This window comes from Pleurodeles waltl, chromosome 5, assembly GCF_031143425.1.
Source record: "Pleurodeles waltl isolate 20211129_DDA chromosome 5, aPleWal1.hap1.20221129, whole genome shotgun sequence".
In the NCBI taxonomy this organism is placed as follows: domain Eukaryota; kingdom Metazoa; phylum Chordata; class Amphibia; order Caudata; family Salamandridae; genus Pleurodeles; species Pleurodeles waltl.
The window spans coordinates 624,940,048-624,967,837 of NC_090444.1; the positions used below are offsets into that span (position 1 = coordinate 624,940,048).

The following is a 27,790-nucleotide window of genomic DNA, read 5'->3' on the forward strand; positions in this document are numbered from 1 at the left end:
CATCTCTGTATCACGATGAGCAGGGTTATGTAGACCTTGACGGCTCAGGAGGCCATTCAGACAGATAGACATCCATCTTGTCCTCAAAAGAGGGGCACGAGTCTCCAATAGCTTGCAGAATATTGGACATAGTCACTTCTTTAGGGTCTGTTTCTCTGGAGAGCTCAGCCACCAGGGGTTCAGATTTCCCCACCCTCTGTGTGTCTTTGTATATTTGTCAATCTAAGTCTGTGTTGTTGAGACGGACCCTTTGTCTTTAACCAATTGCTGGAGCATTCCAGCGCCAGTGCCGCAGGAAGATTGCAGTTCTCCTAATGCCCCACCCAGTGGTCCAACTTGTGGCCAAGGCAAGTCCAAACCTCAGTCTCAGGCTGTCACTGGACAAGTGCACAAGACTCACTGGGAAAGTGAACAAAGCAATAGTGTTGGTTCCCTAGGCAGCAGGTCTCAGGTGATTGTCTAATTTGTTGAAAAAGTGCCCCCTATTATCTGCCAGACATTGCTGACACCCAGCCATGCACAAGTCTTCTTTTCTAGCATAGGGCAGCGTGTTTGGGAGGAAGGGGGTGGGCTTCAGGGGGCAGCAGCCTTGTTCTTATATCAGGATATTCTCTCTCCCCTTCTATAAGGCCCCCAGCATTCCATGGCTGTCCGCTGGGCAACTCAGAGTGCTGCTCCCTGCACAGTTGCGAAATGTGAGGCATGGCTGATATCTCCCAGGGCCTCTTTAGGCTTCAGTCACTGCGCCTCCTGCTGCACCATGCCTGGGGCTTGATGTGCCTCCCTCCTGTGTTCATGACACATTCTCTTCCTCGGCCCACAAATGCCTGTCAAATGTGGTAGGCCCTGGCTGAACAGGCATCCGCATGCAGCTCCCTTTCCTGTGTTGTGCTCCCAAGCCTACATGTAGCTCCCACCCACATTAGCAGGGCTTAATTAGTGTTCTTCACCAGGGCCCAGGAGTTTTAACCAGGTGGGAGAGAGTCAGCCGGTCAGCCACCCACACACAGTTCTCCTATGGACTTCGGGCAGTGGCGTAACCAGAAATCCCTAGAACGTCCTCTTTTTGCTTTGAAAAGAACTCAAAACATTAGAGATTTACTAGTCCATACCAGACCTGTTGTGCCAAAACCTAGAGAATTGATAAAGACACGTTGGCTGGGGGTCAGAGGACATCATCCTTGTGGTGGGTGTAATGTTTGCTCACTTACCACTACCACCCAAGAATTAGATTTGGGAGAACCATATACCTGGCAGTTAAGGATACATACCAATTACCGTACTAAGAATTGTATCTACATGATCACTTGCCCGTGTAAACTACGATACATAGGGATGACCACTAGGATGATCAAGATTCGGATAAATGAACATCGCAGTACTATTAGATGTCGGAGGTCCTCCACAAAATTGACGAAACATTACATTGATTTACATCACACCCCTAATGATCTCAGGTGGGTTATACTTGAGACCATCAGAGACCAAAGAGAATCCACAAACCGCCTTTTTGAAAAAGAGCAACGTTGGGTCTATCGACTTAAGACACATATTATAGGACTTAATGATGACATACCATGGACAGACTTTGTGCATCGATCATGATTAAGGAATCTCTTGACCAGGTTTAAGTACACTCACTACTGGTTGTGGCTATTCCATCTCTTTCCATAGATTTTATGCTTATTTAAGTCTGAGCAATTTGCCTCTTAATCCCATTCTTTTTCCGACACATATATTTGAGCCTTAGTTCTGTGTCTTTTAAATTGGTTTTCTGTAACACTAAGATGGCCGACCCCTTTCTTCCTTTTTTTTGGGGCTTACATGATGGAGTCCCTCTTTAATTTCTATCCCACTGCTGGACCTAACACAAGATGGCCGCCATTTCTGTCCTCTTTCTATGCTGAGGCTTGAAGATATATAGCCCAGCCTACCGGGTGCTCTTTCCTATTCCAGGAACACCGAGACGCGGCAGGTGATGCCGCAAACTTCGGACAGGTCCCAAGTAAGTGGATGGTAATATTGTTGGGTGTTTAGATGGGAATCCTTAGGATCATTTCACGTTACTTTGGGAAAAGGCAGTTATATAACCTTTGATTTGGTCCTTTGTTGTTTACACGCATTTCCCACCACGAACACTCGTGTGTAGACACCGCCGCTGCATACTTGGCTACAGCGTTTTTGAGCACGTTATATATACTTATACATATATGTGTCTATGACATTCCTTATATATGCTGTTAACATCTGCAATCAGCACACCACGTATTTTACGTTTATTTGATGTTTTCTCAGCTAAGTGAACTTTAAAAACCTGGTCAGTCAGAATATGTGTAGCATCCCGCTACATTTGATTATGGGACACTTGAATGTTTGGCAAACGCTATATCCCTCAACTTCCCGGTATTACTGTTTTTGTCTTTCTCCCTAAATACAATCTGATAATTGAACTCACGCATTTAGCTCAGTAGGACCTCCGTTACTTGGTGCTTTACCTGATGCGGCCCATCCACTAGTATGAGGAGGGTAAGCATTTATTTCATCATTATTTTCACATTGATTTACACTTTGATCCACAGTGGGCATACTTCACCTATGTGTGGATTTGCACAGAGCACATTGCTGTTGATATTGTGCATGTGAATAATGTGTTGTTCTTTTTGTTTGTTATTCTTCTCATTTCAGGTCCCTGCATTGTACTAATATTCCTTATTATAGGTTATATTTATACATAGGATTAGGTAGTTTAGGTCCTGAAGAATCGCGTTAGATCCATAGCACATCAATAGCGAGAAACATGTTGACCTTCTGGTGAATCGTACAGGAGATCCTGTGCGTACAATTCCTAACCTCAAATTGAGTGAGGAAGTGAATAATTTTTTGGGGAGCGTAGACCTTGCTCTTTTCTCTCCCCGCTCTTTGGTTTTAATCATGACAGTGGTTGGATTATTTAATAAAATTTGCCTAACCTCTAGTTATTTTTTAAATAGAATTTTTCCAATCCTATACCCTATTCTTTCTAAACCGGGCATATATCTCAAAAGATCTCCGGCAAAGAGCCCCCCTTGAGGGGCCCGTCCGGCATTGCAGCGCCGGCCTGACGTGGAGCAAAGCCCGAGGATGAAGCATGTCACCTTTGGTGAGTGAGGGCTCTTGTTCCAAAATAATTAATTTTCCAGGGACCTGGCTTTCTTTCTTCTTTCTTCTCTCTTTTTTACGATCTTTTCCTTAGATCAGGACCCAATGTGGTTTTCCTGATTATACTTACGTTGTGGAACTGTGTATACCTTGTTTTTGTACATGTATTGGGAGCTCTATACACAGGACCAGGATTTTTCTATCCAAATCTCCCTTTTTCCAAACCCCTCTTTTAGTTGGTTTTTGGTAACCAGACATCCTCCAGTGAGTCAGCAGCGCCCCCCTTGTCTGCAACCTTTCTCCCAGTACTGCTGCATCCTTTGCCACTTCCAATCAGGGTGGGTCTCTGGTTTTTCTCACGACATAGAGCAAGCCACTGCCTCCTCCTCACATCAAGGCCCCAATCAGCAGTGCTCCATGCTCACTCACTTTCAGAGAGACACCACTGTAGTAGGGGCAGTATAGACAGTACTGCAGCTTGATCCCGGGACAGTATTTTCAACGTTTGAAGGGGCTTCAGGATGGAGCCCCTTTACAGCTCATACACCATCTTGCCCTGCTGACATCCCATATAGATTTGATTGATTAAATCATATTGCGCTCACAAAGTAAGTTGGGGAACTTTCTTACTAACCATATCTCCTGTTGCAGCTGTAGGGTATGATTCTACACACCTCTTTTCCACTTCTGATGTTCATATTTTGCTTCCTGTCAAACTGCTATATGCTCATTTGGGTTTGTCAGAAAGTAACCTTGTACATTGCCTCAACTCCTTATAGGCTTCATTATATTTCTTGACTTCCAATAGTTATCTAGTGCATTTCAGAATCGTTGTTGATTTCTATGGATATAACCTGTCTGCAATTGCTGACTTACTTAGTATGCATTTTTGGAGCAAAATTCCTCTGCGTGGCTTTGTAAAGCTGTACCAGCCAGCCCTTGTACGTTTCTGGACATCCCCATGTGTTTTGAGCATTTGAAAAGTGCAGAGATCCCTCACTACACAGGCCTTACACCGGCGGTACTGAAAGTACTGAACCCCCCAATCATCCAGTATTTAAAGACCCCATTTGTCACCAAGGAGGCCTTTGTGCACCTACATCAGGAGTGAAGACTCTGAAGAGCTAGGAGTAATACCAAACCACTGGAGGGTTGCCATTCGCCTTCCAGACTAGCCCCACTTTTGGTAAAGCATTGGAACTGCCTTGATGCTGGAACCTTCATGGCTTTGATTTACAATGACAATACTGTACAAGGATGCAGGTAGTTGCTGACCGTTAGTGGATTACCTGGCTCTCTGAGCCCTTCGTCTTCACCCAGGTCAATAACTATGTAAGCATTACCTCCTCCTTAGGTAATATTGCCTAGTTCACCCACAACTGTAAAAATAATGATAGGATACAAGGCGCATGCACAACATAACATAACTAAATTAATTTGCGTGATAGGACTTGGGGCTTGATTTAGATTTTGGCAGAGGGGTTACTCCATCACAACTGTGACTGATATCCCGTCCGCCGAAAACTAAATCCTGTTGTTTCCTATGGGATTTAAGTTTCGACAGACAGGTTATCTGTCACCGCTGTGATGGAGTAACTCCTCCGCAGAAATCTAAATCGGCCCTTAGTCAATAAATCATGGTCCAATAAATACTTACATTTTGTTGCACATATGGCCCAAGCATGGCTTCAGAAATGTTAGTGTACCTTTTTTTATTGTGTTTTCTAATTGTAAGTTTTTAAAAGTTATCAGCCAAGATATTGTTCCATAATATGACAAAGCATGTCATTGTTAGCAGAGTCCTTGTATAATGGTCTTAAACTGCTATTGCTGGGCTTTGCAGAAACAGGACATTCAATTTTCCAGTTTTATCAGCACACATTACTAAAAAGGTCAGAGTTACTAAATGACGCTGTGGTAATTACTGGTGCATTGTTGGTAGCTTATTTCCCTAACTTCATATTTTCTTTCCAGGCCAATGAAGGAGATTCTGATGAAACCACAGAGGATATTGAGAAGGTGGTCAGTAAAATTATCCACGTATTTGTCGATGCCCTCCCTCATGTGCCGGAGCACCGTCGCGTCCCCATCCTTGCGCAGTTGATTGACACTGTGGGAGCTGAACGGTTCCTCTGGGTCCTACTAGTGCTACTCTTTGAACAGCATGTTACCAAAACCGTGACTGCAGCAAGTAATGGAGAGAAGGTAAATTGTTAATGTGGGATGCTGCTAGTTTTATTTATTTGAATCACACCAAGAACCAAACCTCCTAGGTGAGGCTGATGATTGTGGTGATAAATCAGACTGTCGGCATAGAATGTGTACCAGATTCATTGTGGGTCATTTCATGAAAACCCTATTTATGCCAATTTATGATTTTATTGGTTGAAGGGGCCTCCAAACATCCGGTTGCAGCCAGTTACCCTTGTGCAACAATTATCTTTTTTTTGTTGAAACCAATGAAAGAATGTTACTGGGTCCACCAATGCCAACAAATACTATTCACTCCTGTCAAAGCCAGATGCTGGATAATCTGTAAGAGGTTGTTTTCTGTCCTTTGGATTCACTCTGTGATGGCTATGCTCAGGATTTAAGATTATACTTTTTAAAATGTAATCTGGTCACTTAATCGAAAGAGCTTTATCAAATCATTAGGCAAGTAGTGACAGTCTGAAAGTTTAATTTATCCGTCATTCATTATTATTTTCAGTGGCTTAGAGAGTGGTGGCAGCAGGACGTCTTCCTCCACATTAGCATGGGAGCAGGATATTTGTGTCTTGCCTACTTAAAGTGCGTGTGCAAGGTTGCAGCTACACACACACACCACACCACACCACACCACACCACATCTATATTCAAGGGCCATTGTGGAATGCAAATTACTTATTTTGGGTAAACGTGTTTCTTGATACTAAGGATACATCATAAAGTGCACCAAACCAAATTTAAGTGCACTCTTTTTTTTGATGCATTTCCTTGAAAGTACCTGAATACACCATTGAATCCCCATAGTTCCGATGCTCCTCACAAAGATGGTGTTTGTTTGTCTCTTTCTTTCTTTCTTTCTTTCTTTCTTTCTTTCTTTCTTTCTTTCTTTCTTTCTTTCTTTCTTTCTTTCTTTCTTTCTTTCTTTCTTTCTTTCTTTCTTTCCTCCCACCATCCTCCCTCGCTTATCTATTATCCACCTGCTTCGACCATGCTTGTTCCACCCTCAGAAATGTGTAATTCATTGGAAGGGCTGGTATTCAGATCACAAGCATTCTCCATACTTATCAGGTCCAAGGTTATCAAAGGAAGATGTGACAGATTTCTAAGGACTAGGGTCTTTACACAAATGTACACAATAACCAGGCTGCTATTGAGGTTTTTGAACAACACTCCCCAGTAGACTGCTTGTTTTATATCATTTTTACCCTGTAAATACCACATCTTTTGCATATTTCATAAATAAAAGCAGTAGATTGTGTTTGTTTGATGATAGGTAATCTATTACATTGGTTTGACCTTGTTGGTGCCTTTGCCAATTTCTTTTGTCATAAAAATTACATCTTTTCTATTCTTTCCCTCCAAAATGTGTTTTCCTCTAAAAAAAAAACAAATTGGATTCTTATTAGGTACCCAATTTTTTCTCTGTAACAGGATGTAGTGTTGGAGCGGGACTCAGAGTTTTGGATTTCTGTGTGTTGCGATTTCAGTGTGCAGGACCAGCTACAAAGCTTGATAAACATACTGCAATATCTGACAAAGCTGCCGAGAAATAAGGATGAAGGTAACAAAAGAATTAGATCTTGCTGTAATTCTTGCAAGGTTGCGGTGTAAAACGTGTGTGATGATAAAAACGTATCTGCTTTTAAATTTCTTTTACTATAATATACCTGTAAGATTATCGAAATCATTATGAATTGTTTTATCCAGGGTAGGCACCTTAAAATTGGGACATGTAGAGGAACTTATTACTGACTGTATGTATTAGAGGAAAAGTCTAAGGTTTGGTGTTTGGTGTTTTTGTGTCCTTGTAGAGCACAAACCTTTTGTTAAGGCCACATTGTCTGGGATCTCCTCCAGACTGAGCAGTATATGTATAGAGGTATATTGCATTAAGCCCATTCTAGAAACTTGTTTTCTCGCTTTTTTCCTTTTTTTTTTTTTTTACAGTTATGGTAGCTGCGGAGTATGTAGCATCTTATTTCATCCCCGTATAGTAGGTCTCCCAGAGAGTAACTGTTTCTCACCAGGCTAGAAATACAATATTCGCCCCAATCTATGCACTTGTCATTAAAACATTCTTTCAAAAATTCCTTTGTTTATCTCAAAAGAAAAATGCATTCTGGTATCAGCCTGATTTTATATATTTTTTTTTTTTACCTAAGGTACCATACTTGTTAAAATGAATGAAATGATTACCTTATTCTGGGAACATTTCAAGGAGCCAGCACGCTGTGTTTTGCACCATTGGCACAGTGTAAATCTTAAATACAGTTTTGGACCTATTCAATATTTTGGGTCCAGCTAGTGGTGTTGTACTCATGTAAATGAACTCTGAATGTTGTTGCTTGCAATTGCCCCTCCATGTGTGGGATCATAAGGATCAGTAGGCAGCAGAAAAGGAGTTACTTGTGCTTAGATCCGTTGTACAATCCTCTATGGAAGTAGTTATTCTTTGGCCCTAGTTGAATTAGAGGATATTACCAAGTACAACAGTATTCGTAGTGAACATTAAGAAATAAAATTCCTAATAACAGCTTTTTATTGCATGAATTCCAAGTGTGGCACCACTCTAGAACTGATCTTGGCTGTCATTGGGTCCACTGGGGCAAACATTGTGCTAAAGTAAGGTCCACTCTCTTAATACAGGCCATGCAGTGCCACTCACCCACCTCTTGTCACTGCCCAAAAAACATGAATCATACAACCTATGAAACTAATTTAAAGTGAACAGTCAAGTCCATTAAAACAGACATGAACTTGAACTCCACAAACATCCAACTTTATTTTGTAATTTATCACCACCCCCATGAACTGTCTGCTACAGTGGATTGTTGCTCTTCCATCGAAATATGGATGTGGTCTGTCATAGCAGTGACATAATATAGCCAGGAAAAAAGTAATGCTAGTAGATAATTTCAGCAAACTGGCAGTAACCAACCAAGTTCTTACTGTAGGCAAGTGCCCCCTTTTGACATGGTCACCCCCAATTTTTGCCTGGTATTTGATACAGTTTTGACTGAAGTGCACTGGGTTCCGGCTAACCAGGTTCCCAGTACCAGATCTCTTTCCATAAAACTGTGCAGTTGTCCCACAATTGACTATACATTTAGGACCCCTTTAAGTCTATGGTAAATTTTACCCCTGGTACCTAGGGCATGGGTACTAAAAAGGATCCCTATGGGCTGCAGCATATGTATTGGGGCACTCAAAGGGTCCCCCCTCTACACTCATGCAGACTGCCATTGCAGGCTGCGTGACATGGTGCAGACAAAAGTGAAAAGACAGTATGGCACACATCCTTTGTGTCATGCTTGCAGACACTGCATGCAATATATGTAAGTCACCCCTACAGCAGGCCTTGCAGCCCTAGGTCAAGTTGCCTTATACTACATGTGTGGACATATCTGCAAGAGGCATCTTAAGCTATGTACTGGACACTGGTTAAAGCAAGTTACCCAGCTAGATAACTGGCTTCACTGAAGCCTATGATGTTTGATATCATACCACTCGTATTCATAAACCAATACTGATTCCAGTGATAGATTTATTAACATATGCACCAAGAAGGTACTGCCTGAAACCTACTAATCCTCTAGTTTGCTGGCTGACAGCTGCTGTTTAACATGTAAAAAAAAACATTGACAAGGCCAATAGATTTTGCGTAGGTCCTATTCTGCTATCCATTTAACTGCACACTGATTCTGAGCTGCATAATAATAGATTTCAGTATTTGGTAACCCCAAACCCCCTTCCTCTTGATCCGCTACCAAGCTACTGTCTGCCGATACCACCAAGATCAAAAGGCAGTTTAACTGCCTGACCAAAGCTTGTGGGGCATGAGACAAGGAGCTCTGGATTGTATAGAGGCATTGGGAAAGAAACACTACTTTAGCTATATCCACTTAGGGGCAAGCCAGCCTAGAACTGAATAGACGAGTGTAATCCCTCCAACATTCTCTCCACATTATAGGTGTACTGCGCCTTAGACGCCGCCGCCACCTTGATGTCAAGGTATCTGAATTTTTGTTTCCCAGCAAAGGGTGAAGTCAGGGAGGCGGTTCATTGGGAAATGAGACAAAGCACCTGGGGGGAACAGAATACTTTTTTTCCTATTGGTTTTCAGCCCTGCCACTTCCCCAAACTCTTGAGGTGGGTCTGCAGCTCAGGGGGCGATTCCTCCATCATTTGCAGATAGAATTGGACATCATCAGCATAGAGTGAGAGCATGTGTGTAGTATCGCACAAGCAGATCCCCCAGATCACCAGCACCTGACGAAGCTTAATAGCAAGTGGCGCCAGGGCGAACAGAAGCAGGGGCAGCGGGCAACCCTGCCTGGTGCAACGCTGTAGCCCAAAAGTTTTCGACACCACCCTGCCATTTTAAACTCGAGCCCCTGGGTTTGTGTAAAGTAAGTAAACCCAGGCACCGAAGTTCCTTCCGAATCCCAGATATGGTAATTCCAAAGTATCAAAGGCTCTGGCAATGTCTGCCTATGCCAAGACCAGCTCCTTGTTACCATCCCATATGGAGTGTCAATTGAGAGCTGTGTCAGGCTGGCCAATCACCCGCCACAGTCACATTGCCAAAACCTTACAGAAGGATCTTGGTATGAGATTTAATCATAGTTAAAAGCTTGTAGGATGTGACCTCTGTCTGGGTCCTCCCGGCTTCAGCATCATGTATAGAAAGCTCTTCTTCATTGATCGGTGAGCTCTCCCCAAGCCCATACTGTAGGAAATACCCTCTTTTTGGCATGGTTACCCCCACTTTTTGCCAGATGTCAGTGTGTTTTGACTGTGTTTACTGGGATCCTGCTAAACAGGACGCCAGTGACTGTGCTCTCTCCCCCTAGATTTGGTTGTTACTAACTTTTTACACCCCACAATTGGCATACTGGTGGCACCATATAAGTCCCTAGTATATGGTACCTAGGTACCCAGGGCATTGTGGCACCAGGGGTTTACCATGAGCTGCCGCATATATTATGCCACCCATGGGAGCCCATGCATAGTGTGTCTGCAGGCCTGCCAATGCAGCCTTTGTGAAAGGGTGCATGCACCCCTTTCACTACAGGTCACTGCAAGTCACCTCTATAGCAGGCCCTCCTAGCCCAGAGGGCAGGGTGCAAGTACCTGTGTGTGAGGGCACCCCTGAATGAGCAGAGGTGCCCCCACGAACTCCAGCTCAATTTTCCTGGACTTCGTGAGTGCGAAGCCATTTTAGCAGTGTACTAGACATAGGTCACTACCTATGTCCAGCTACATAATGGTAACTCCGAACCTAGGTGTAAGGAAATGCCTCCTTGGCATGGTTACCCCCTGACTTTTTGCCTTTGCTGATGCTATGTTTTGAATTGAAAGTGTGCTGAGGCCTGCTAACCAGGCCCCAGCACCAGTGTTCTTTCCCTAACCTGTACTTTTGATTCCACAATTGGCACCCCCTGGCATCCAGATAAGTCCCTTGTAACTGGTACCTCTGGTACCAAGGGCCCTGATGCCAGGGAAGGTCTCTAGGGGCTGCAGCATGTATTATGCCACCCTAAGAGACCCCTCACTCAGCACAGACACACTGCTTCCCAGCTTGTGTGTGTTAGTGAGACCAAAATGAGTAAGTCGACATGGCACTCCCCTCAGGGTGCCATGCCAGCCTCTCACTGCCTATGCAGTATAGGTAAGACACCCCTCTAGCAGGCCTTACAGCCCTAAGGCAGGGTGCACTATACCATAGGTGAGGGTACCAGTGCATGAGCACTGTGCCCCTACAGTGTCTAAGCAAAACCTTAGACATTGTAAGTGCAGGGTAGCCATAAGAGTATATGGTCTGGGAGTCTGTTTTACACGAACTCCACAGCACCATAATGGCTACACTGAAAACTGGGAAGTTTGGTATCAAACTTCTCAGCACAATAAATGCACACTGATGCCAGTGTACATTTTATTGTAAAATACACCACAGAGGGCACCTTAGAGGTGCCCCCTGAAACTTAACCGACTATCTGTGTAGGCTGACTGGTTCCAGCAGCCTGCCACACTAGAGACATGTTGCTGGCCCCATGGGGAGAGTGCCTTTGTCACTCTGAGGCCAGTAACAAAGCCTGCACTGGGTGGAGATGCTAACACCTCCCCCAGGCAGGAGCTGTCACACCTGGCGGTGAGCCTCAAAGGCTCACCCCTTTGTGCCAGCACCGCAGGACACTCCAGCTAGTGGAGTTGCCCGGCCCCAGCCCCCACTTTTGGCGGCAAGGCCGGAGAAAATAATGAGAATAACAAGGAGGAGTCACTGGCCAGTCAGGACAGCCCCTAAGGTGTCCTGAGCTGAGGTGACTCTAACTTTTAGAAATCCTCCATCTTGCAGATGGAGGATTCCCCCAATAGGATTAGGGATGTGACCCCCTCCCCTTGGGAGGAGGCACAAAGAGGGTGTACCCACCCTCAGGGCTAGTAGCCATTGGCTACTAACCCCCCAGACCTAAACACGCCCTTAAATTTAGTATTTAAGGGCTTCCCTGAACCTAAAGATTTAGATTCCTGCAACAACAACAAGAAGGACTGCCTAGCTGAAAACCCCTGCAGAGGAAGACCAGAAGACAACAACTGCCTTGGCTCCAGAAACTCACCGGCCTGTCTCCTGCCTTCCAAAGAACTCTGCTCCAGCGACGCCTTCCAAAGGGACCAGTGACCTCTGAATCCTCCGAGGACTGCCCTGCTTCGACGACGACAAGAAACTCCCGAGGACAGCGGACCTGCTCCAAAAAGACTGCAACTTTATCCAAAGGAGCAGCTTTAAAGAACCCTGCAATCTCCCCGCAAGAAGCGTGAGACTTGCAACACTGCACCCGGCGACCCCGACTCGGCTGGTGGAGAACCAACACCTCAGGGAGGACCCCCGGACTACTCTACGACTGTGAGTACCAAAACCTGTCCCCCCTGAGCCCCCACAGCGCCGCCTGCAGAGGGAATCCCGAGGCTTCCCCTGACCGCGACTCTCTGAAACCTAAGTCCCGACGCCTGGAAAAGACCCTGCACCCGCAGCCCCCAGGACCTGAAGGACCGGACTTTCACTGCAGAAGTGACCCCCAGGAGTCCCTCTCCCTTGCCCAAGTGGAGGTTTCCCCGAGGAAGCCCCCCCTTGCCTGCCTGCAGCGCTGAAGAGATCCCTTGATCTCTCATTGACTTCCATTGCGAACCCGACGCTTGTTCTGACACTGCACCCGGCCGCCCCCGCGCCGCTGAGGGTGAAATTTCTGTGTGGGCTTGTGTCCCCCCCGGTGCCCTACAAAACCCCCCTGGTCTGCCCTCCGAAGACGCGGGTACTTACCTGCTGGCAGACTGGAACCGGGGCACCCCCTTCTCTCCATTGAAGCCTATGCGTTTTGGGCACCACTTTGAACTCTGCACCTAACCGGCCCTGAGCTGCTGGTGTGGTAACTTTGGGGTTGCTCTGAACCCCCAACGGTGGGCTACTTTGGACCAAGAACTGAACCCTGTAAGTGTCTTACTTACCTGGTAAAACTAACAAAAACTTACCTCCCCCAGGAACTGTGAAAATTGCACTAGGTGTCCACTTTTAAAATAGCTATTTGTGAATAACTTTAAAAGTATACATGCAATTGAAATGATTCAAAGTTCCTAATGTACTTACCTGCAATACCTTTCAAACAAGATATTACATGTTAAATTTGAACCTGTGGTTCTTAAAATAAACTAAGAAAAGATATTTTTCTATACAAAACCTATTGGCTGGATTTGTCTCTGAGTGTGTGTACCTCATTTATTGTCTATGTGTATGTACAACAAATGCTTAACACTACTCCTTGGATAAGCCTACTGCTCGACCACACTACCACAAAATAGAGCATTAGTATTATCTCTTTTTACCACTATTTTACCTCTAAGGGGAACCCTTGGACTCTGTGCATGCTATTCCTTACTTTGAAATAGCACATACAGAGCTTCCTACACTAGGCATGTTTGATATAAAAAATGTCAGAATCATACCCCAATACCATTGCCAGTACTGGTTGTATGATTCCATTCACTCTGGGGGCTCCTTAGAGGACCCCCAGCTTTGTCCTACCAGTTTGCAGGATTTTCCAGGGCAGCCTGCACTGCTTCCATCCTACAGATGGGTTTCTGCCCTCTTGCCTCTTGAACAGCTAAAGCCCAGGAACGCAGAACAAAGGATTTCCTTTGGGAGACGGAGGCAATGCCCTCTCCCTTTTGTAAATAGGTTTCACAAGACTTTGGGGAGGGGTAGCCTCCTCAAACCACTGGTATGCTTTGAAGGGCACATTTGGTGCCCTCCTTGCATCAATCAGTCTGCACCAGTTCAAGGACCTCCAGTACCTGCTCTGACGTGAAACTGAACAATGGAAAGGGGAGTTACCACTCCCCTATCTATCACCACCCCAGGGGTGGTGCCCAGAGCTCCTCAGGTGGCCACTTCGTTCTTCCATCTTGAATCTAAGGTGGGCAGAGGCCTCTGGGAGCATCTGAGTGGCCTGCTAGGTGACCAATCTCCCCTTTTAGGGCTTTATAGGGTCTTCCTCTTGGGTGGGTCCTTAGATTCGATGTGCAAGATTCCAGCAGAACTCGTCTGCAATGTTTATTTCTACTTCTAGCCACTGGAACCACAACAGGACTTCACAGGAACCTACAATTTGCAGCTCCAGCGACAACTTCGCTGTGCAGCATTGTTTCTCCGGCTCCTTCAAGCAACTGCAACTTTTTCCCGGCTGTGCATCCTCTTAGGGTGGCAAGTCTTCAGTCTGCCCCAAGAAGCAAGAAGGAATCTCCCTTGGAGTGAAGGAGTCACTCCCCTGTATCTGCAGGCACCAACTGCATCGACGACCAGCTGACTGGGTCCTCTCTCCTGCAACTCTGCGTGGATCCTGCGACACAGGTCGTGGTCTTGAGTGGTTCACTTGGTCCCCTCTACCAGCTTTCCAACTTTGGAGGTGGTGAGTCTTTGCCTCCCCTTGCAGGACAGTACCCTTGTGTACTGAGACCCTTGCAGCTACCAAGGCTTGTTGACTCTTCTTCTGACGGATCTTCAGGCTCCGTGTAGCCCCGGCACTCCTCTCTGCAGCTCGTGGTCTCCTGCCTGCTGCTCCAGCGACGTGGGACTCCTTTCCAGGTGTGCTGAGTGTGCCTCACTGCGACTCATGTGCCTGCTGCCTGTGAGTTACCTTAGAGGGCTGCATCCACGACTTCTTTCTCTCCTGACTGCCGGGGGATGCCAGGGACTCCCCTCGGTGGGTTGAGTCCCCCTGACCTTCCTGGTTCTCAGCAGCCTCTGCAACTTATATTCTGTGACTCTTGTCTTTGCCAAGGCTTGTTGGTGTTTTTTCCACACCACTGACGGACTGCAACTCTTCTTCCGGCGTGGGACATTGACTGCATCACTTCTGGAACTCTTCCTCTGCTCCTGTGCTGCTTAGCCGGTCCTGGTCTTCACCGTCATTGAAGACTGGGACATTTGGTATCAAACTTCTCAGCAAACCCACACTAATGCCAGTCTTGGATTTATTGAAAAGTCCACAAAGAGGGCATCCTGTATTTCACCCAATCCTCTAGTGTAGGGCTGACCGGTCTGTGCCAGCCTGCCACTATCAGACAAGATTTTGACCCCATGGGGGGAGAGACTTTGTGCTTTCTGGGGTCAGGAACAAAGCCTGCTCTGGGTGAAGGTGCATAACACGTTGCAGATAGCTCCCATTGTTTGGGTTTGCATGATCCATTGTTAAGGAAAGCTGTCCGGAGCAGCCTGCTCCACTCCTTTAGGGAAGACCAGGAATTTCTAATTATTGCGGCTTTTGCGCCCCTCAATGTCCTTCGCCCTATTCTGTACTATTTACAAGTGTTTTCAGCACTTCCACCATTTTGGATATTTGATCTTTGAGAGTTTTGACTCATTTTGTGGAGTGCCCATGGATTGCTTAGCAGTCTTTACATTATTGGCTACAGTGTAGGTCAGTGCGAAGCAAATAAACCTCAGTTGAGACAGAGTTGATCATCCCTTCCAGTACAGCACAGGAGCGCTAAATGGCTGACATCATTTATGGTTTAAATTATATTTTAAATTGTTTTGTTCTAAAACATCTCTTCAGCCCACAGTCCTCTAGCTGTCTTAATAGAGATTTTCTATTTGGCCTTCACTTAATACAACATAACCGTTTTTGGACGCAAGCAATTAAATGCAATAAGTACTTTGCCATTTGAGGGAAAGCTCTAAGAGCTTAATTTTTTTTTTAGTAGAATCTTAAAATATCACTCTTCAAAGAAGTGCAGGATTAGTCTTTCTCTTCTTTCCTGACCCATCTGTCTCCATCTACCACTGTTACTCAGAGGCTTCATCACACGGAGAATGTGATTAGTGAAATATTTATTTATTTGTATTTGGCATCTTCTATAGCAATTAGATATATATTCTGCATATGTTAGCTTCTAAAGTATTGTGACCATCTCTAGCACACTACTAGAATTTCATATTGTATCGGTTACAGCCAATGTGTATAAATAATTCCTTATTTATTGCTTGATTTTGCAGATGATTCTGAAAAGAAAAGGTCAAAGTCACGTAAATCTAAATCGCAGGAACCCGAGCAGCACCTCTTTAATGTGGAATCTCACTCCGGGAAACAGTTGCGTCACTTCAAATTCCTTTCAGTTTCTTTCATGGCACAGCTCCTGGCATCACAGAGCTTTGTTGGAAAGGTGATCATTAGCCATACAACTATTGTGTGCTTTGTTTCATACTTTTTTGCTCACTGTTCTATGTCCTCATCATTGCTGCTGTTGAGATAATGGAAGATGTTAATAATTATTTCTCAAGTCTCAATAAAAAGCTCACTATGGCACTCGTTCTCAAAGGAGACAAGAATTCCACTTGCAGAATTACTGATACTGCAAACATCTGTTATTCTGGAAGGCAGCAATATTGCAGTGTTATAAGCTGTTTGCTGTGGGTACCATTTGAAATCTGGACTTTTCACTGGAATCACTATTTTCATACCTAATTCCAGTGGTAAATCCCCCTTTTACCTGATTTTCCACCAGAAATTTCATATATTCAGTGAACAACAGTAATACGTTACTACTGGGAGTATGGCTTTCCTGCACTATATCCTATGCGAAACCAAATTGGGATAACCTTGAACTCAGAGTGGTGTGTGTGTTTGTGAGATGCAGAAATGGAAGTGTGAAAGATAAAAAGTTTGATATCCCCAGCCTGTTGCTTTGACGTGTTCTGCATTATGAGGCAATGGAGCTATGAATCAGTTCAAAGTCAAAACATTTATTTAATTTTGTGAACATGATAAAATTCTGAAGTTGAGATGTGTGCAGTCCGTTTGTTTTCATTAGGAAATGAGAAGCAATTTATAATACAGTGATCGCAGTTTGACATCGAACAGCAAGATCGTTAGGGGAGATGAGGTCTCTGGTACCGTCATCCTCCACATTTTTTTGGCAATCCAGATACCTTTTAGAATTACCTGGCAGTGCTAGGTGTACTTTCTTGCACATTTAGTGACCAAGCCCGTCACAGTGATGAAGCTTCTCACTTAAGAAGGCTTTTTACAGGTCAGTTAGAAATCAATGCTGCCCCCAACATGGTTGTTAATTGAGCAATACGGATTTAACCTTGTAACCAACTTTTTTCCTCCAAAGTCGCTCAACTAAGCAACATGTTTTCCCCTTTATGCTTGCTACCTCTGTTTTTTTAAGAACTTCTCCTTCATAATCAGTGCTTTCTTTTCCTTTGATTTTTGTTGTTGTTGTTGTTGCTTTGTGTAGGAAGTTGGCTCTGTATGTACTATTTCAAAATAAGAAATAGAATGCACAGAGTCCAAGGGTTCCCCTTAGAGGTAAGATAGTGGCAAAAAGAGATAATTCTAATGCTCTATTTTTGTGGTAGTGTGGTCGAGCAGTAGGCTTATCACAGGAGTAGTGTTAAGCATTTGTTGTACATACACAGGCAATAAATGAGGAACACACACTCGGAGACAATTCCAGGCCAATAGGTTTTTGTATAGAAAAATATATTTTCTTAGTTTATTTTAAGAACCACAGGTTCAAGATTTACAAGTAATACTTCAAATGAAAGGTATTTCAGGTAGGTACTTTAGGAACTTTGAATTAGCAAAATAGCATATACAGCTTTCACATAAATGATATATAGCTATTTTAAAACTAAGTGCAATTTTCAACAGTTCCTGGGGAAGGTAAGTGTTTGTTAGTTTTTGCAGGTAAGTAAACCACCTACGGGGTTCAAAGTTACCACACCAGCAGCTCAGGGCCGGTCAGGTGCAGAGGTCAAAGTGATGCCCAAAACGCATAGGCTTCAATGGAGAAGGGGGTGCCCCGGTTCCAGTCTGCCAGCAGGTAAGTACCCACGTCTTCGGAGGGCAGACCAGGGGGGTTTTGTAGGGCACCGGGGGGGACACGAGTCCACACAGAAAGTACACCCTCAGCGGCCGGGTGCAGTGTGCAAACAAGCGTCGGGTTTGTAATAGAAATCAATGGGAGACCAAGGGGTCTCTTCAGTGGTGCAGGCAGGCAAGGGGGGGGTCCTCGGGCTAGCCACCACCTTGGCATGGGAGAGGGCCACCTGGGGGTCGCTCCTGCACTGGAAGTCGGATCCTTCAGGTCCTGGGGGCTACGGGTGCAGAGTCTTTACCAGGCGTCGGGTCTTTGAAGCAGGCAGTCGCGGTCAGGGGGAGCCTCGGGATTCCCTCTGCAGGCGTCGCTGTGGGGGGGCTCAGGGGGGGGGCAACTCAGTCTACTCACAGTCTCTTAGTTGCTGGGGAGTCCTCCCTGTGGTGTTTGTTCTCCACAAGTCGAGCCGGGGGCGTCGGGTGCAGAGTGCAAAGTCTCACGCTTCCGGTGGGAAATGTGTGTTGTTTCAAAGTTGCTTCTTTGTTGCAAAGTTGCAGTCTTTGGGGAACAGAGCAGCTGTCCTCGGGCGTTCTTGGTCCTTCTAGATGCAGGGTAGTCCTCTGAGGCTTCAGAGGTTGCTGGACCCTGGGAACGCGTCGCTGGAGCAGTGTCTTTAGAAGGGGGGAGACAGGCCGGTAGAGCTGGGGCCAAAGCAGTTGGTGTCTCCGTCTTCTCTGCGGGTTTTTAGGTCCGCAGATCTCTTCTTCTTAGGTTGCAGGAATCTGAGTTCCTAGGTTCTGGGGAGCCCCTAAATACTGAATTTAGGGGTGTGGTTAGGTCTGGGGGGTTGGTAGCCAATGGCTACTAGCCCCGAGGGTGGCTACACCCTCTTTGTGCCTCCTCCCTGAGGGGAGGGGGGTACATCCCTAATCCTATTGGGGGAATCCTCCATCTGCAAGATGGAGGATTTCTAAAAGTTAGTCACCTCAGCTCAGGACACCTTAGGGGCTGTCCTGACCGGCCAGTGACTCCTCCTTGTTTTTCTCATTATCTCCTCCGGCCTTGCCGCCAAAAGTGGGGCCGTGGCCGGAGGGAGCTGGCAACTCCACTAGCTGGAGTGCCCTGGGGTCTTGTAACAAAGGGGGTGAGCCTTTGAGGCTCACCGCCAGGTGTTACAGTTCCTGCAGGGGGAGGTGAGAAGCACCTCCTCCCAGTACAGGCTTTGTTACTAGCCACAGAGTGACAAAGGCACTCTCCCCTTGTAGCCAGCAACATGTCTGGTGTGTGGCAGGCTGCTAAAACTAGTCAGCCCACACGGATAGTCGGTTAAGGTTTCAGCGGGCACCTCTAAGGTGCCCTCTGGGGTGTATTTTAGAATAAAATGTACACTGGCATCAGTGTGCATTTATTGTGCTGAGAAGTTTGATACCAAACTTCACAGTATTCAGTGTAGCCATTATGGAGCTGTGGAGTTCGTTTTTGACAGACTCCCATACCATATACTCTTATGGCTACCCTGCACTTACAATGTCTAAGGTTTTGCTTAGACACTGTAGGGGCATAGTGCTCATGCACCTATGCCCTCACCTGTGGTATAGTGCACCCTGCCTTAGGGCTGTAAGGCCTGTTAGAGGGGTGACTTACCTATGCCATAGGCAGTGTGAGGTTGGCATGGCACCCTGAAGGGAGTGCCATGTCGACTTAGTCATTTTCTCCCCACCGGCACACACAAGCTGGCAAGCAGTGTGTATGTGCTGAGTGAGGGGTCCCTAGGGTGGCATAAGACATGCTGCAGCCCTTAGAGACCTTCCCTGGCATCAGGGCCCTTGGTACCAGGAGTACCAGTTACAAGGGACTTACCTGGGTGCCAGGGTTGTGCCAATTGTGGAGACAATGGTACATTTTAGGTGAAAGAACACTGGTGCTGGGGCCTGGTTAGCAGGGTCCCAGCACACTTCTCAGTCAAGTCAGCATCAATATCAGGCAAAAAGTGGGGGGGTAACTGCAACAGGGAGCCATTTCTTTACAGTATTTTTCTAAAAAAGGTCCCAGCTACTCTAAAACATGTCAGCCTCAGAGGATTGAATTAAGGAGCTCAACCTCGCCTCCTTACCTGCATCTTAGTTTGAATCAGCTAAAGGACCTTTGCATGGCTTGAAAAATTGTACCTGGTCCTCGACCAACAAAGGCACAATTCTAGGAGTTGCTTTCTGAGTTTGATAAAGCCCAGGCACAACAAGAAAACACTGATGATGTGGACTAAGATCCAGTCAGTGAGGATGAGCCTGACAACAGTGCTCATGGGGTGAGTTCTCCTTCCAATAACCCAGAGGGAGAGGAAAACAATAGAAACCACTACCCTAAAACTGTACCTGGAAGTAGACCAGGCCCAGAAAAGTACCAGAGAATCCAGATTTAGTGCTGGAGAGACTAGCCAGAAAAGTAGCCCTTGAGGCTAAACTGCTGGCCATAAAAAGAGAAAGGGCTGAGATGGGTCTGTCACCCATGGAGTGTGGCAGCAACTATACAAATAGTGAGAGAAAGGTATCTTTTGTTCCTAAAATCCCCAAAAGGACTGTCCCCAAATATGTTGAGAGAGATGATATAACCAAGTGGTTCACAGTCTTTGAGAGGACTTGTAGGATCAGAAGGTTATACCAGAGAAACTAGGGATCTTTACTTTGAGAGCTTTTGCCAGGAAAGGGCAGGGATAGACTACTGACACTGGATGAGTATAGTGCTGAGTCGTATGACCTCGTGAAGAAGACCCCGATTGAGGGTTTTGGACTTACCACTGAGGAGTTCAGGATTAAGTTCAGGGAAACTCACAAAACCTTGAGTCAGACCTGGGTAGATTTTGTTGACTGGCTGATGAAAAGGTAACCAGGTGCAGGATTATGATGGGCTTTATAATCTAATTATGAAAGAACACATTTTGGCAAACTGTACATCAGACAGGTTAAACCGGCATCTGGTAGATTCAGCTCTCAGTAGTCCCAGAGACCCGGCTAAGAAGGCTGCTGAGTGGGTGAGGGCAAGAGTACCCAGTACACCAGTTTACAAAAGTGAAAAGTATCTTTGCATATGTTTTGGCACCAGAATCAATAAGATCAGGTAACTACGTTATGCAAGAAAAAACTTTATAGTTTTGAAAAGTTGACAGTACAATTTCTGGAAGCTGCAATATTATCCTACGGAGGAAAAACAAAGACTGCAAAACAGGTACAATGCAATGACTTGTGAGGCCAATTTCCTGGAGTGTATGTAAGTATTAGGCAAGGGTCAGAACCACACCAACAGGTCACACCGGGAGGCGCTGGGGCGGCCAGGTGCAGAGGAGTAGTATGGCGTTTGGTGCACAATGTTACTCTAAGGGGATCGGTCTGGTTAAATAGATGCTGCAGGTGAGGACTGGAGATCAAGTCGGAGTAACCAACAAGTGGGTTCCAATCTTGAGATGTTCAGGGACGTGGAGACATGTTCAGTTCTCTTCTCCAGGGGCAACGGGTGCAGAGGTGTCCTGAGCCGTTGTTTTTTCTCCACTGGAGCACTCATGAATGATGGGAACCTGCGGGCAGAAGCTGCAGGCGGGGTCTGAGTCCACAGTGGGCAAGTCCAGGGTGGTATTTGTCCATCAAGGGCTGGAGGACCACATTGGCACTGTTGGTCGACTTCAACTCGGGTTAGGCGGCACAGGTGCAAGGATGCTTTCCAGTGTCAATTTCTGTTTTCTGGAGTCCTCGCAGTTGTCTTGGGGTGTCTGCAAGATACAAGGAAGCGGCTCCGCTGCTCCACTGGAGTTCCTGGATCTTTTTTTAGAAGGCAGGCAGTCCACACAGGCTTTGGATGAACAACAGCTGCAGGACAAGACAACGTTGGTGCAATTTGGCAGGAGCAGCAGACAGGCCCGCAGGGCTGTGTCCAGGTCAGGTGCTTCTTTCTCTGCATTTGCAGCTCTTCAGTGTCCTCCTTTGTCGATCGAAAGGATCTGATTTCCTGGTGCCAGGGGCTCCCCTAAATACTGCATTTAGAGGCATTTCCGGGAGTGTAGAGTAGAAGCCAATGGGCTACTTACCTCTAGGGTCACTGCACCCCCACATGACCACGTCCTGTGGGAAGTGGGCATAACCTTGTCCCAGAGTTTCTAAATCTACCAACACCAAGATGGCAGATATCCAAAAGTTGTGTCCACATCAGGCAGTGCACCGTAGGGGTGGGACTGACCTCTGGGTAGACACACCTTCCTGAATACTAAATTTCCCACCTGTTCAGTTGCCAAATGGGCCCTGGGGCAGGGGGATCGATATCTCTTCTGTGAGTGAAGCCAGATCTTCATACCAAGGGTGGTGTGCTTCTTTGAAGCCCCCTGCCTTGGAATGCAGATTCACAGGTCATCCTGTTGGGTTGGGTGCATAAGCACCTCTCCCAGAGCAGGCTTTGTGTTTGACTGCCCAAGCGCAAAAGATCTCATCTTATGAGGTCAGACTATTGCCTGGTGGTGGCAGGTCGACTAAAACGTGTCAGTCCCAACACGAGTAGTTGGTAGTCTTTCATGGGGCACCTCTAAGGTGCCCTCTGGGTGCATGTTTTACACTGGCATCAGTGAGGGTGTATTAGTATGAGATGTTTGATACTAAACAGCCCTAGTTTCAGTGAAGCCATCATGTCGCTGGGGAACACGTAGTGACCACTGTCCAGCACATGTACTTAAAAATGGCTTTCCTGTTCACTCACTATGTCTAAGAATTGACAAAGACATATCAGGGGCATATCTGCTTGTGCAGATATGTCTTCACATGCAATATAATGCACCTTGCCTTAGGGCTGTAAGGCCTGCTGTAGAGGTGGCTTACATAGATTGCATGCAGTGTCATGGGACATGGCACACAGCCTGTGTGCTATGCTGTGTTTTCATTTTCAGCTGCACCAAGACACGCATCCTGCAGTGGTAGTCTGCATGTGCTAGATGAGGAGTCCGTGAGGGTGGCACAATAAATGCTGCAGCCCTTGTGGACCCTCTACGGTACCCATGCCCTAGGTACCAGGGGTACCAATGGCACAGAGGGGCCACAGATATTGCCAATTCTGTAAGAATTGTACAGTTTTAGGGAAAGAGATCTGGCAGTGCTCAATTGGTTAGCAGGAACCCAGTGCACTTCCAGTCAAAATTGCATCATGTACCAGGCAAAAAGTGGGGGTGAACCTGTCAAAAAGGGGCTGTAGGAAGTTGGCTCTGTATGTGCTATTTCAAAGTAAGGAATAGCATGCACAGAGTCCAAGGGTTCCCCTTAGAGGTAAGATAGTGGCAAAAAGAGATAATACTAATGCTCTGTTTTGTGGTAGTGTGGTCGAGCAGTAGGCTTATCAAAGGAGTAGTGTTAAGCATTTGTTGTACATACACACAGGCAATAAATGAGGAACACACACTCCGAGACAAATCCAGCCAATAGGTTTTGTTATAGAAAAATATATTTTCTTAGTTTATTTTAAGAACCACAGGTTCAAATTCTACATGTAATATCTCATTTGAAAGGTATTGCAGGTAAGTACTTTAGGAACTTGGAATCATTACATTAGCGTGTATACTTTTCACATAAAACACAATAAGCTGTTTTAAAAGTGGACACAGTGCAATTTTCACAGTTCCTGGGGGAGGTAAGTTTTTGTTAGTTTTGTCAGGTAAGTAAATCACTTACAAGTCTCAGGTTTGGGTCCAAGGTAGCCCACCGTTGGGGGTTCAGAGCAACCCCAAAGTTACCACACCAGCAGCTCAGGGCCGGTCAGGTGCAGAGGTCAAAGAGGTGCCCAAAACGCATAGGCTTCAATGGAGAGAAGGGGGTGCCCCGGTTCCGGTCTGCCAGCAGGTAAGTACCCGCGTCTTCGGAGGGCAGACCAGGGGGGTTTTGTAGGGCACCGGGGGGGACACAAGTCCACACAGAAAGTACACCCTCAGCTGCACGGGGGCGGCCGGGTGCCGTGTGCAAACAAGCGCCGGGTTCTCTGTAGATTTCAAGGAGAGATCAAGGGATCTCTTCAGCGGTGCAGGCAGGCAAGGGGGGGCTCCTCGGGGTAGCCACCACCTGGGCAAGGGAGAGGGCCTCCTGGGGGTCACTCCTGCACAGGAGTTCCGTTCCTTTAGGTGCTGGGGGCTGCGGGTGCAGGGTCTTTTCCAGCCGTCGGGAAATGGAGTTCAGGCAGTCGCGGTCAGGGGGAGCCTCGGGATTCCCTCTGCAGGCGTCGCTGTGGGGGCTCAGGGGGGACAACTTTGGTTACTCACGGTCTCGGAGTCGCCGGAGGGTCCTCCCTGAGGTGTTGGTTCTCCACCAGTCGAGTCGGGGTCGCCGGGTGCAGTGTTGCAAGTCTCACGCTTCTTGCGGGGAGTTGCAGGGGTCTTTAAGTCTGCTCCTTGAAACAAAGTCGCAGTTCTTTTGGAGCAGGGCCGCTGTCCTCGGGAGTTCCTTGTTTTGCTTGAAGCAGGGCAGTCCTCTGAGGATTCAGAGGTCGCTGGTCCTTTGGAAAGCGTCGCTGGAGCAGGGTTCTTTGGAAGGCAGGAGACAGGCCGGTAGGACTGGGGCCAAAGCAGTTGGTGTCTTCTGTTCTTCCTCTGCAGGGGTTTTTCAGCTCAGCAGTCTTCTTCTTCTTGTAGTTTCAGGAATCTAAATTCTTAGGTTCAGGGAAGCCCTTAAATACTAAATTTAAGGGCGTGTTTAGGTCTGGGGGGTTAGTAGCCAATGGCTACTAGCCCTGAGGGTGAGTACACCCTCTTTGTGCCTCCTCCCAAGGGGAGGGGGTCACATCCCTAATCCTATTGGGGGAATCCTCCATCTGCAAGATGGAGGATTTCTAAAAGTTAGTCACTTCAGCTCAGGACACCTTAGGGGCTGTCCTGACTGGTCAGTGACTCCTCCTTGTTTTTCTCATTATTTTCTCCGGCCTTGCCGCCAAAAGTGGGGGCCGGAGGGGGCGGGCAACTCCACTAGCTGGAGTGTCCTGCTGGGCTGGCACAAAGGGGTGAGCCTTTGAGGCTCACCGCCAGGTGTGACAACTCCTGCCTGGGGGAGGTGTTAGCATCTTCACCCAGTGCAGGCTTTGTTACTGGCCTCAGAGTGACAAAGGCACTCTCCCCATGGGGCCAGCAACATGTCTCTAGCGTGGCAGGCTGCTGGAACCAGTCAGCCTACACAGATAGTTGGTTGAGGTTTCAGGGGGCACCTCTAAGGTGCCCTCTGGGGTGTATTTTACAATAAAATGTACACTGGCATCAGTGTGCTTTTATTGTGCTGAGAAGTTTGATACCAAACTTCCCAGTTTTCAGTGTAGCCATTATGGTGCTGTGGAGTTCGTGTAAAACAGACTCCCAGACCATATACTCTTATGGCTACCCTGCACTTACAATGTCTAAGGTATTGCTTAGACACTGTAGGGGCACAGTGCTCATGCACTGGTGCCCTCACCTATGGTATAGTGCACCCTGCCTTAGGGCTGTAAGGCCTACTAGAGGGGTGACTTATCTATACCTGCATAGGCAGTGTGAGGTTGGCATGGCACCCTGAGGGGAGTGCCATGTCGACTTACTCGTTTTGTTCTCACCAGCACACACAAGCTGGCAAGCAGGGTGTCTGTGCTGAGTGAGGGGTCTCCAGGGTGGCATAAGACATGCTGCAGCCCTTAGAGACCTTCCTTGGCATCAGGGCCCTTGGTACCAGGGGTACCACTTACAAGGGACTTATCTGGATGGCAGGGTGTGCCAATTGTGGAATCAAAAGTATATGTTCAATGGCATCTGTCGCTGTAGATACACATGTTCTGCATAGCTCGCCATCTGGTGTTGGGTCGGAGTGTTACAAGTTGTTTTTCTTCGAAGAAGTCTTTCGAGTCACGGGACCGAGTGACTCCTCCTTCTGTCTCCATTGCGCATGGGCGTCGACTCCATCTTCGATTGTTTTCTTTCCGCCATCGGGTTCGGACGTGTTCCTGTCGCTCCGAGTTTCGGAACGGAAAGTTAGTAAATATCGGAAGATTTTCGTCGGTATTGTTGCGTTCGGGATCGGCGTAGTTAGATTCAACACCGCATCGAAGGTTGACGCGCTCCGGTGCCCTTCGGGGTAGTTTTCGATCCCCCGTCGGGGCCTGGTCGGCCCGACCGTGTGTAGAACAACGCCGATGGAACGGACCCCGTTCCGTTTTTGTCCCAAATGCCACAACAAATACCCGTATACAGACCAACATTTGGTCTGTAACCTGTGCCTGTCACCTGAGCACAGTGAGGAGACTTGCGAGGCCTGTCGCGCGTTCCGGTCCCGAAAGACACTCCGTGACCGTCGAGCCAGGAGACTTCAGATGGCGTCCACGCCGACAGCGCACCGAGAGTTCGAGGAACAAGAGGAAGAAGAAACCTTTTCGATCCACGAATCGGACTCCGAGGAATTCGACGATCAAAGAACCGTGAGTAAGACGTCGAAAACAACACATAAGAAAAGTGACAAGGCCCAGGGGACGCCACTGCCACCAGGCCATGGCTCCACCCATAAATTCGGCACCGAAAAAGGCCCAAACAGTGCCGAGATCGTCCGACTCCGGTCGAGACACCGGCACGCAGCCTTCTCAGGATCGAGAAAGTGCTGGAGAAAAGCAACGACACCGAGATAGCGGTGTAGAAACGGCTCGACGCCGAGACAGCGGCACCGACGAAGATCGACGCCGACAGGTTTCGACTCCAAAAAAGAAAAAAGCCACCTCGGAGCCGAAAAAACATACAGACAGGGTTTCGGTGCCGAAACAACCCGTAACCGACCCAGGTCCAGGCTCTTATACAGAGGAGCAATCACTGTCCTCTCAGATGCGAAAGCATAGGTTTGAGGAAGAGCTGCAATCCACCGAAGTGGACCATACGCAAAAACGTATTTTCATACAGCAGGGAACAGGAAAAATAAGCACCCTTCCTCCTATTAGGAGAAAAAGGAGACTGGAGTTTCAAACAGACCAGGCGCCACAAACCAAGATGGTGAAAAAGGTGACTCCGCCACCCTCTCCTCCACCAGTAATTAACGTCTCACCAGCACAAACTCCGTCACATTCCCCGGCTCACACCACCATGAGCCAAGGTGACCAGGATCAAGACGCTTGGGACTTATATGACGCCCCAGTGTCGGACAACAGTCCGGAGGCATATCCAACAAAGCCCTCACCACCAGAAAACAGCACAGCATATTCTCAAGTGGTGGCTAGAGCGGCACAATTCCACAACGTAAACCTCCACTCAGAACAAGTCGAGGATGACTTTTTATTCAACACCCTCTCCTCCACCCACAGCTCCTACCAAAGCCTGCCTATGCTGCCAGGTATGCTTCGGCACGCAAAGGAAATCTTCAAGGAGCCGGTCAAAAGTAGGGCAATAACGCCAAGGGTGGAAAATAAATATAAGGCACCTCCTACAGACCCTGTTTTCATCACCACACAGCTGCCACCAGATTCCGTCGTAGTAGGAGCAGCTCGGAAAAGAGCCAACTCCCACACATCTGGGGATGCACCACCCCCAGATAAAGAGAGCCGCAAGTTCGATGCAGCTGGGAAAAGAGTCGCAGTACAAGCTGCAAACCAGTGGCGCATCGCTAACTCTCAAGCACTACTTGCGCGCTATGACAGAGCCCATTGGGATGAGATGCAACACCTCATCGAGCATCTACCCAAGGAACTACAAAAGAGGGCAAAGCAGGTGGTTGAGGAAGGACAGAACATATCAAATAACCAGATACGATCCTCTATGGACGCAGCAGACACAGCTGCAAGAACAATTAATACATCTGTGACCATTAGAAGGCACGCATGGCTAAGAACGTCTGGGTTAAAACCAGAGATACAGCAAGCAGTGCTCAATATGCCATTCAACGAAAAACAACTGTTCGGACCAGAAGTGGACACGGCAATCGAAAAACTAAAAAAAGACACTGACACTGCTAAAGCCATGGGCGCACTCTACTCCCCGCAGAGCAGAGGAACCTACAGCACCTTCCGCAAGACACCCTTTAGAGGGGGGTTTCGGGGTCAGGCCACACAAGCCAGCACC

At 47.1% G+C, this 27,790-nt stretch overlaps 1 protein-coding gene across 1 annotated transcript in view; it reads left to right on the top strand.

The window, feature by feature from the left end:
• HEATR1 (HEAT repeat containing 1) overlaps positions 1-27,790 on the top strand; it is a 710,058-nt gene that overhangs the window by 502,033 nt on the left and 180,235 nt on the right. The window contains exons 30-32 of the mRNA XM_069234483.1: positions 5,113-5,343; positions 6,778-6,907; positions 15,896-16,062. Of these exons, the coding sequence (XP_069090584.1) occupies positions 5,113-5,343; positions 6,778-6,907; positions 15,896-16,062 (528 nt within the window). The remainder of the gene's footprint in view (positions 1-5,112; positions 5,344-6,777; positions 6,908-15,895; positions 16,063-27,790) is intronic.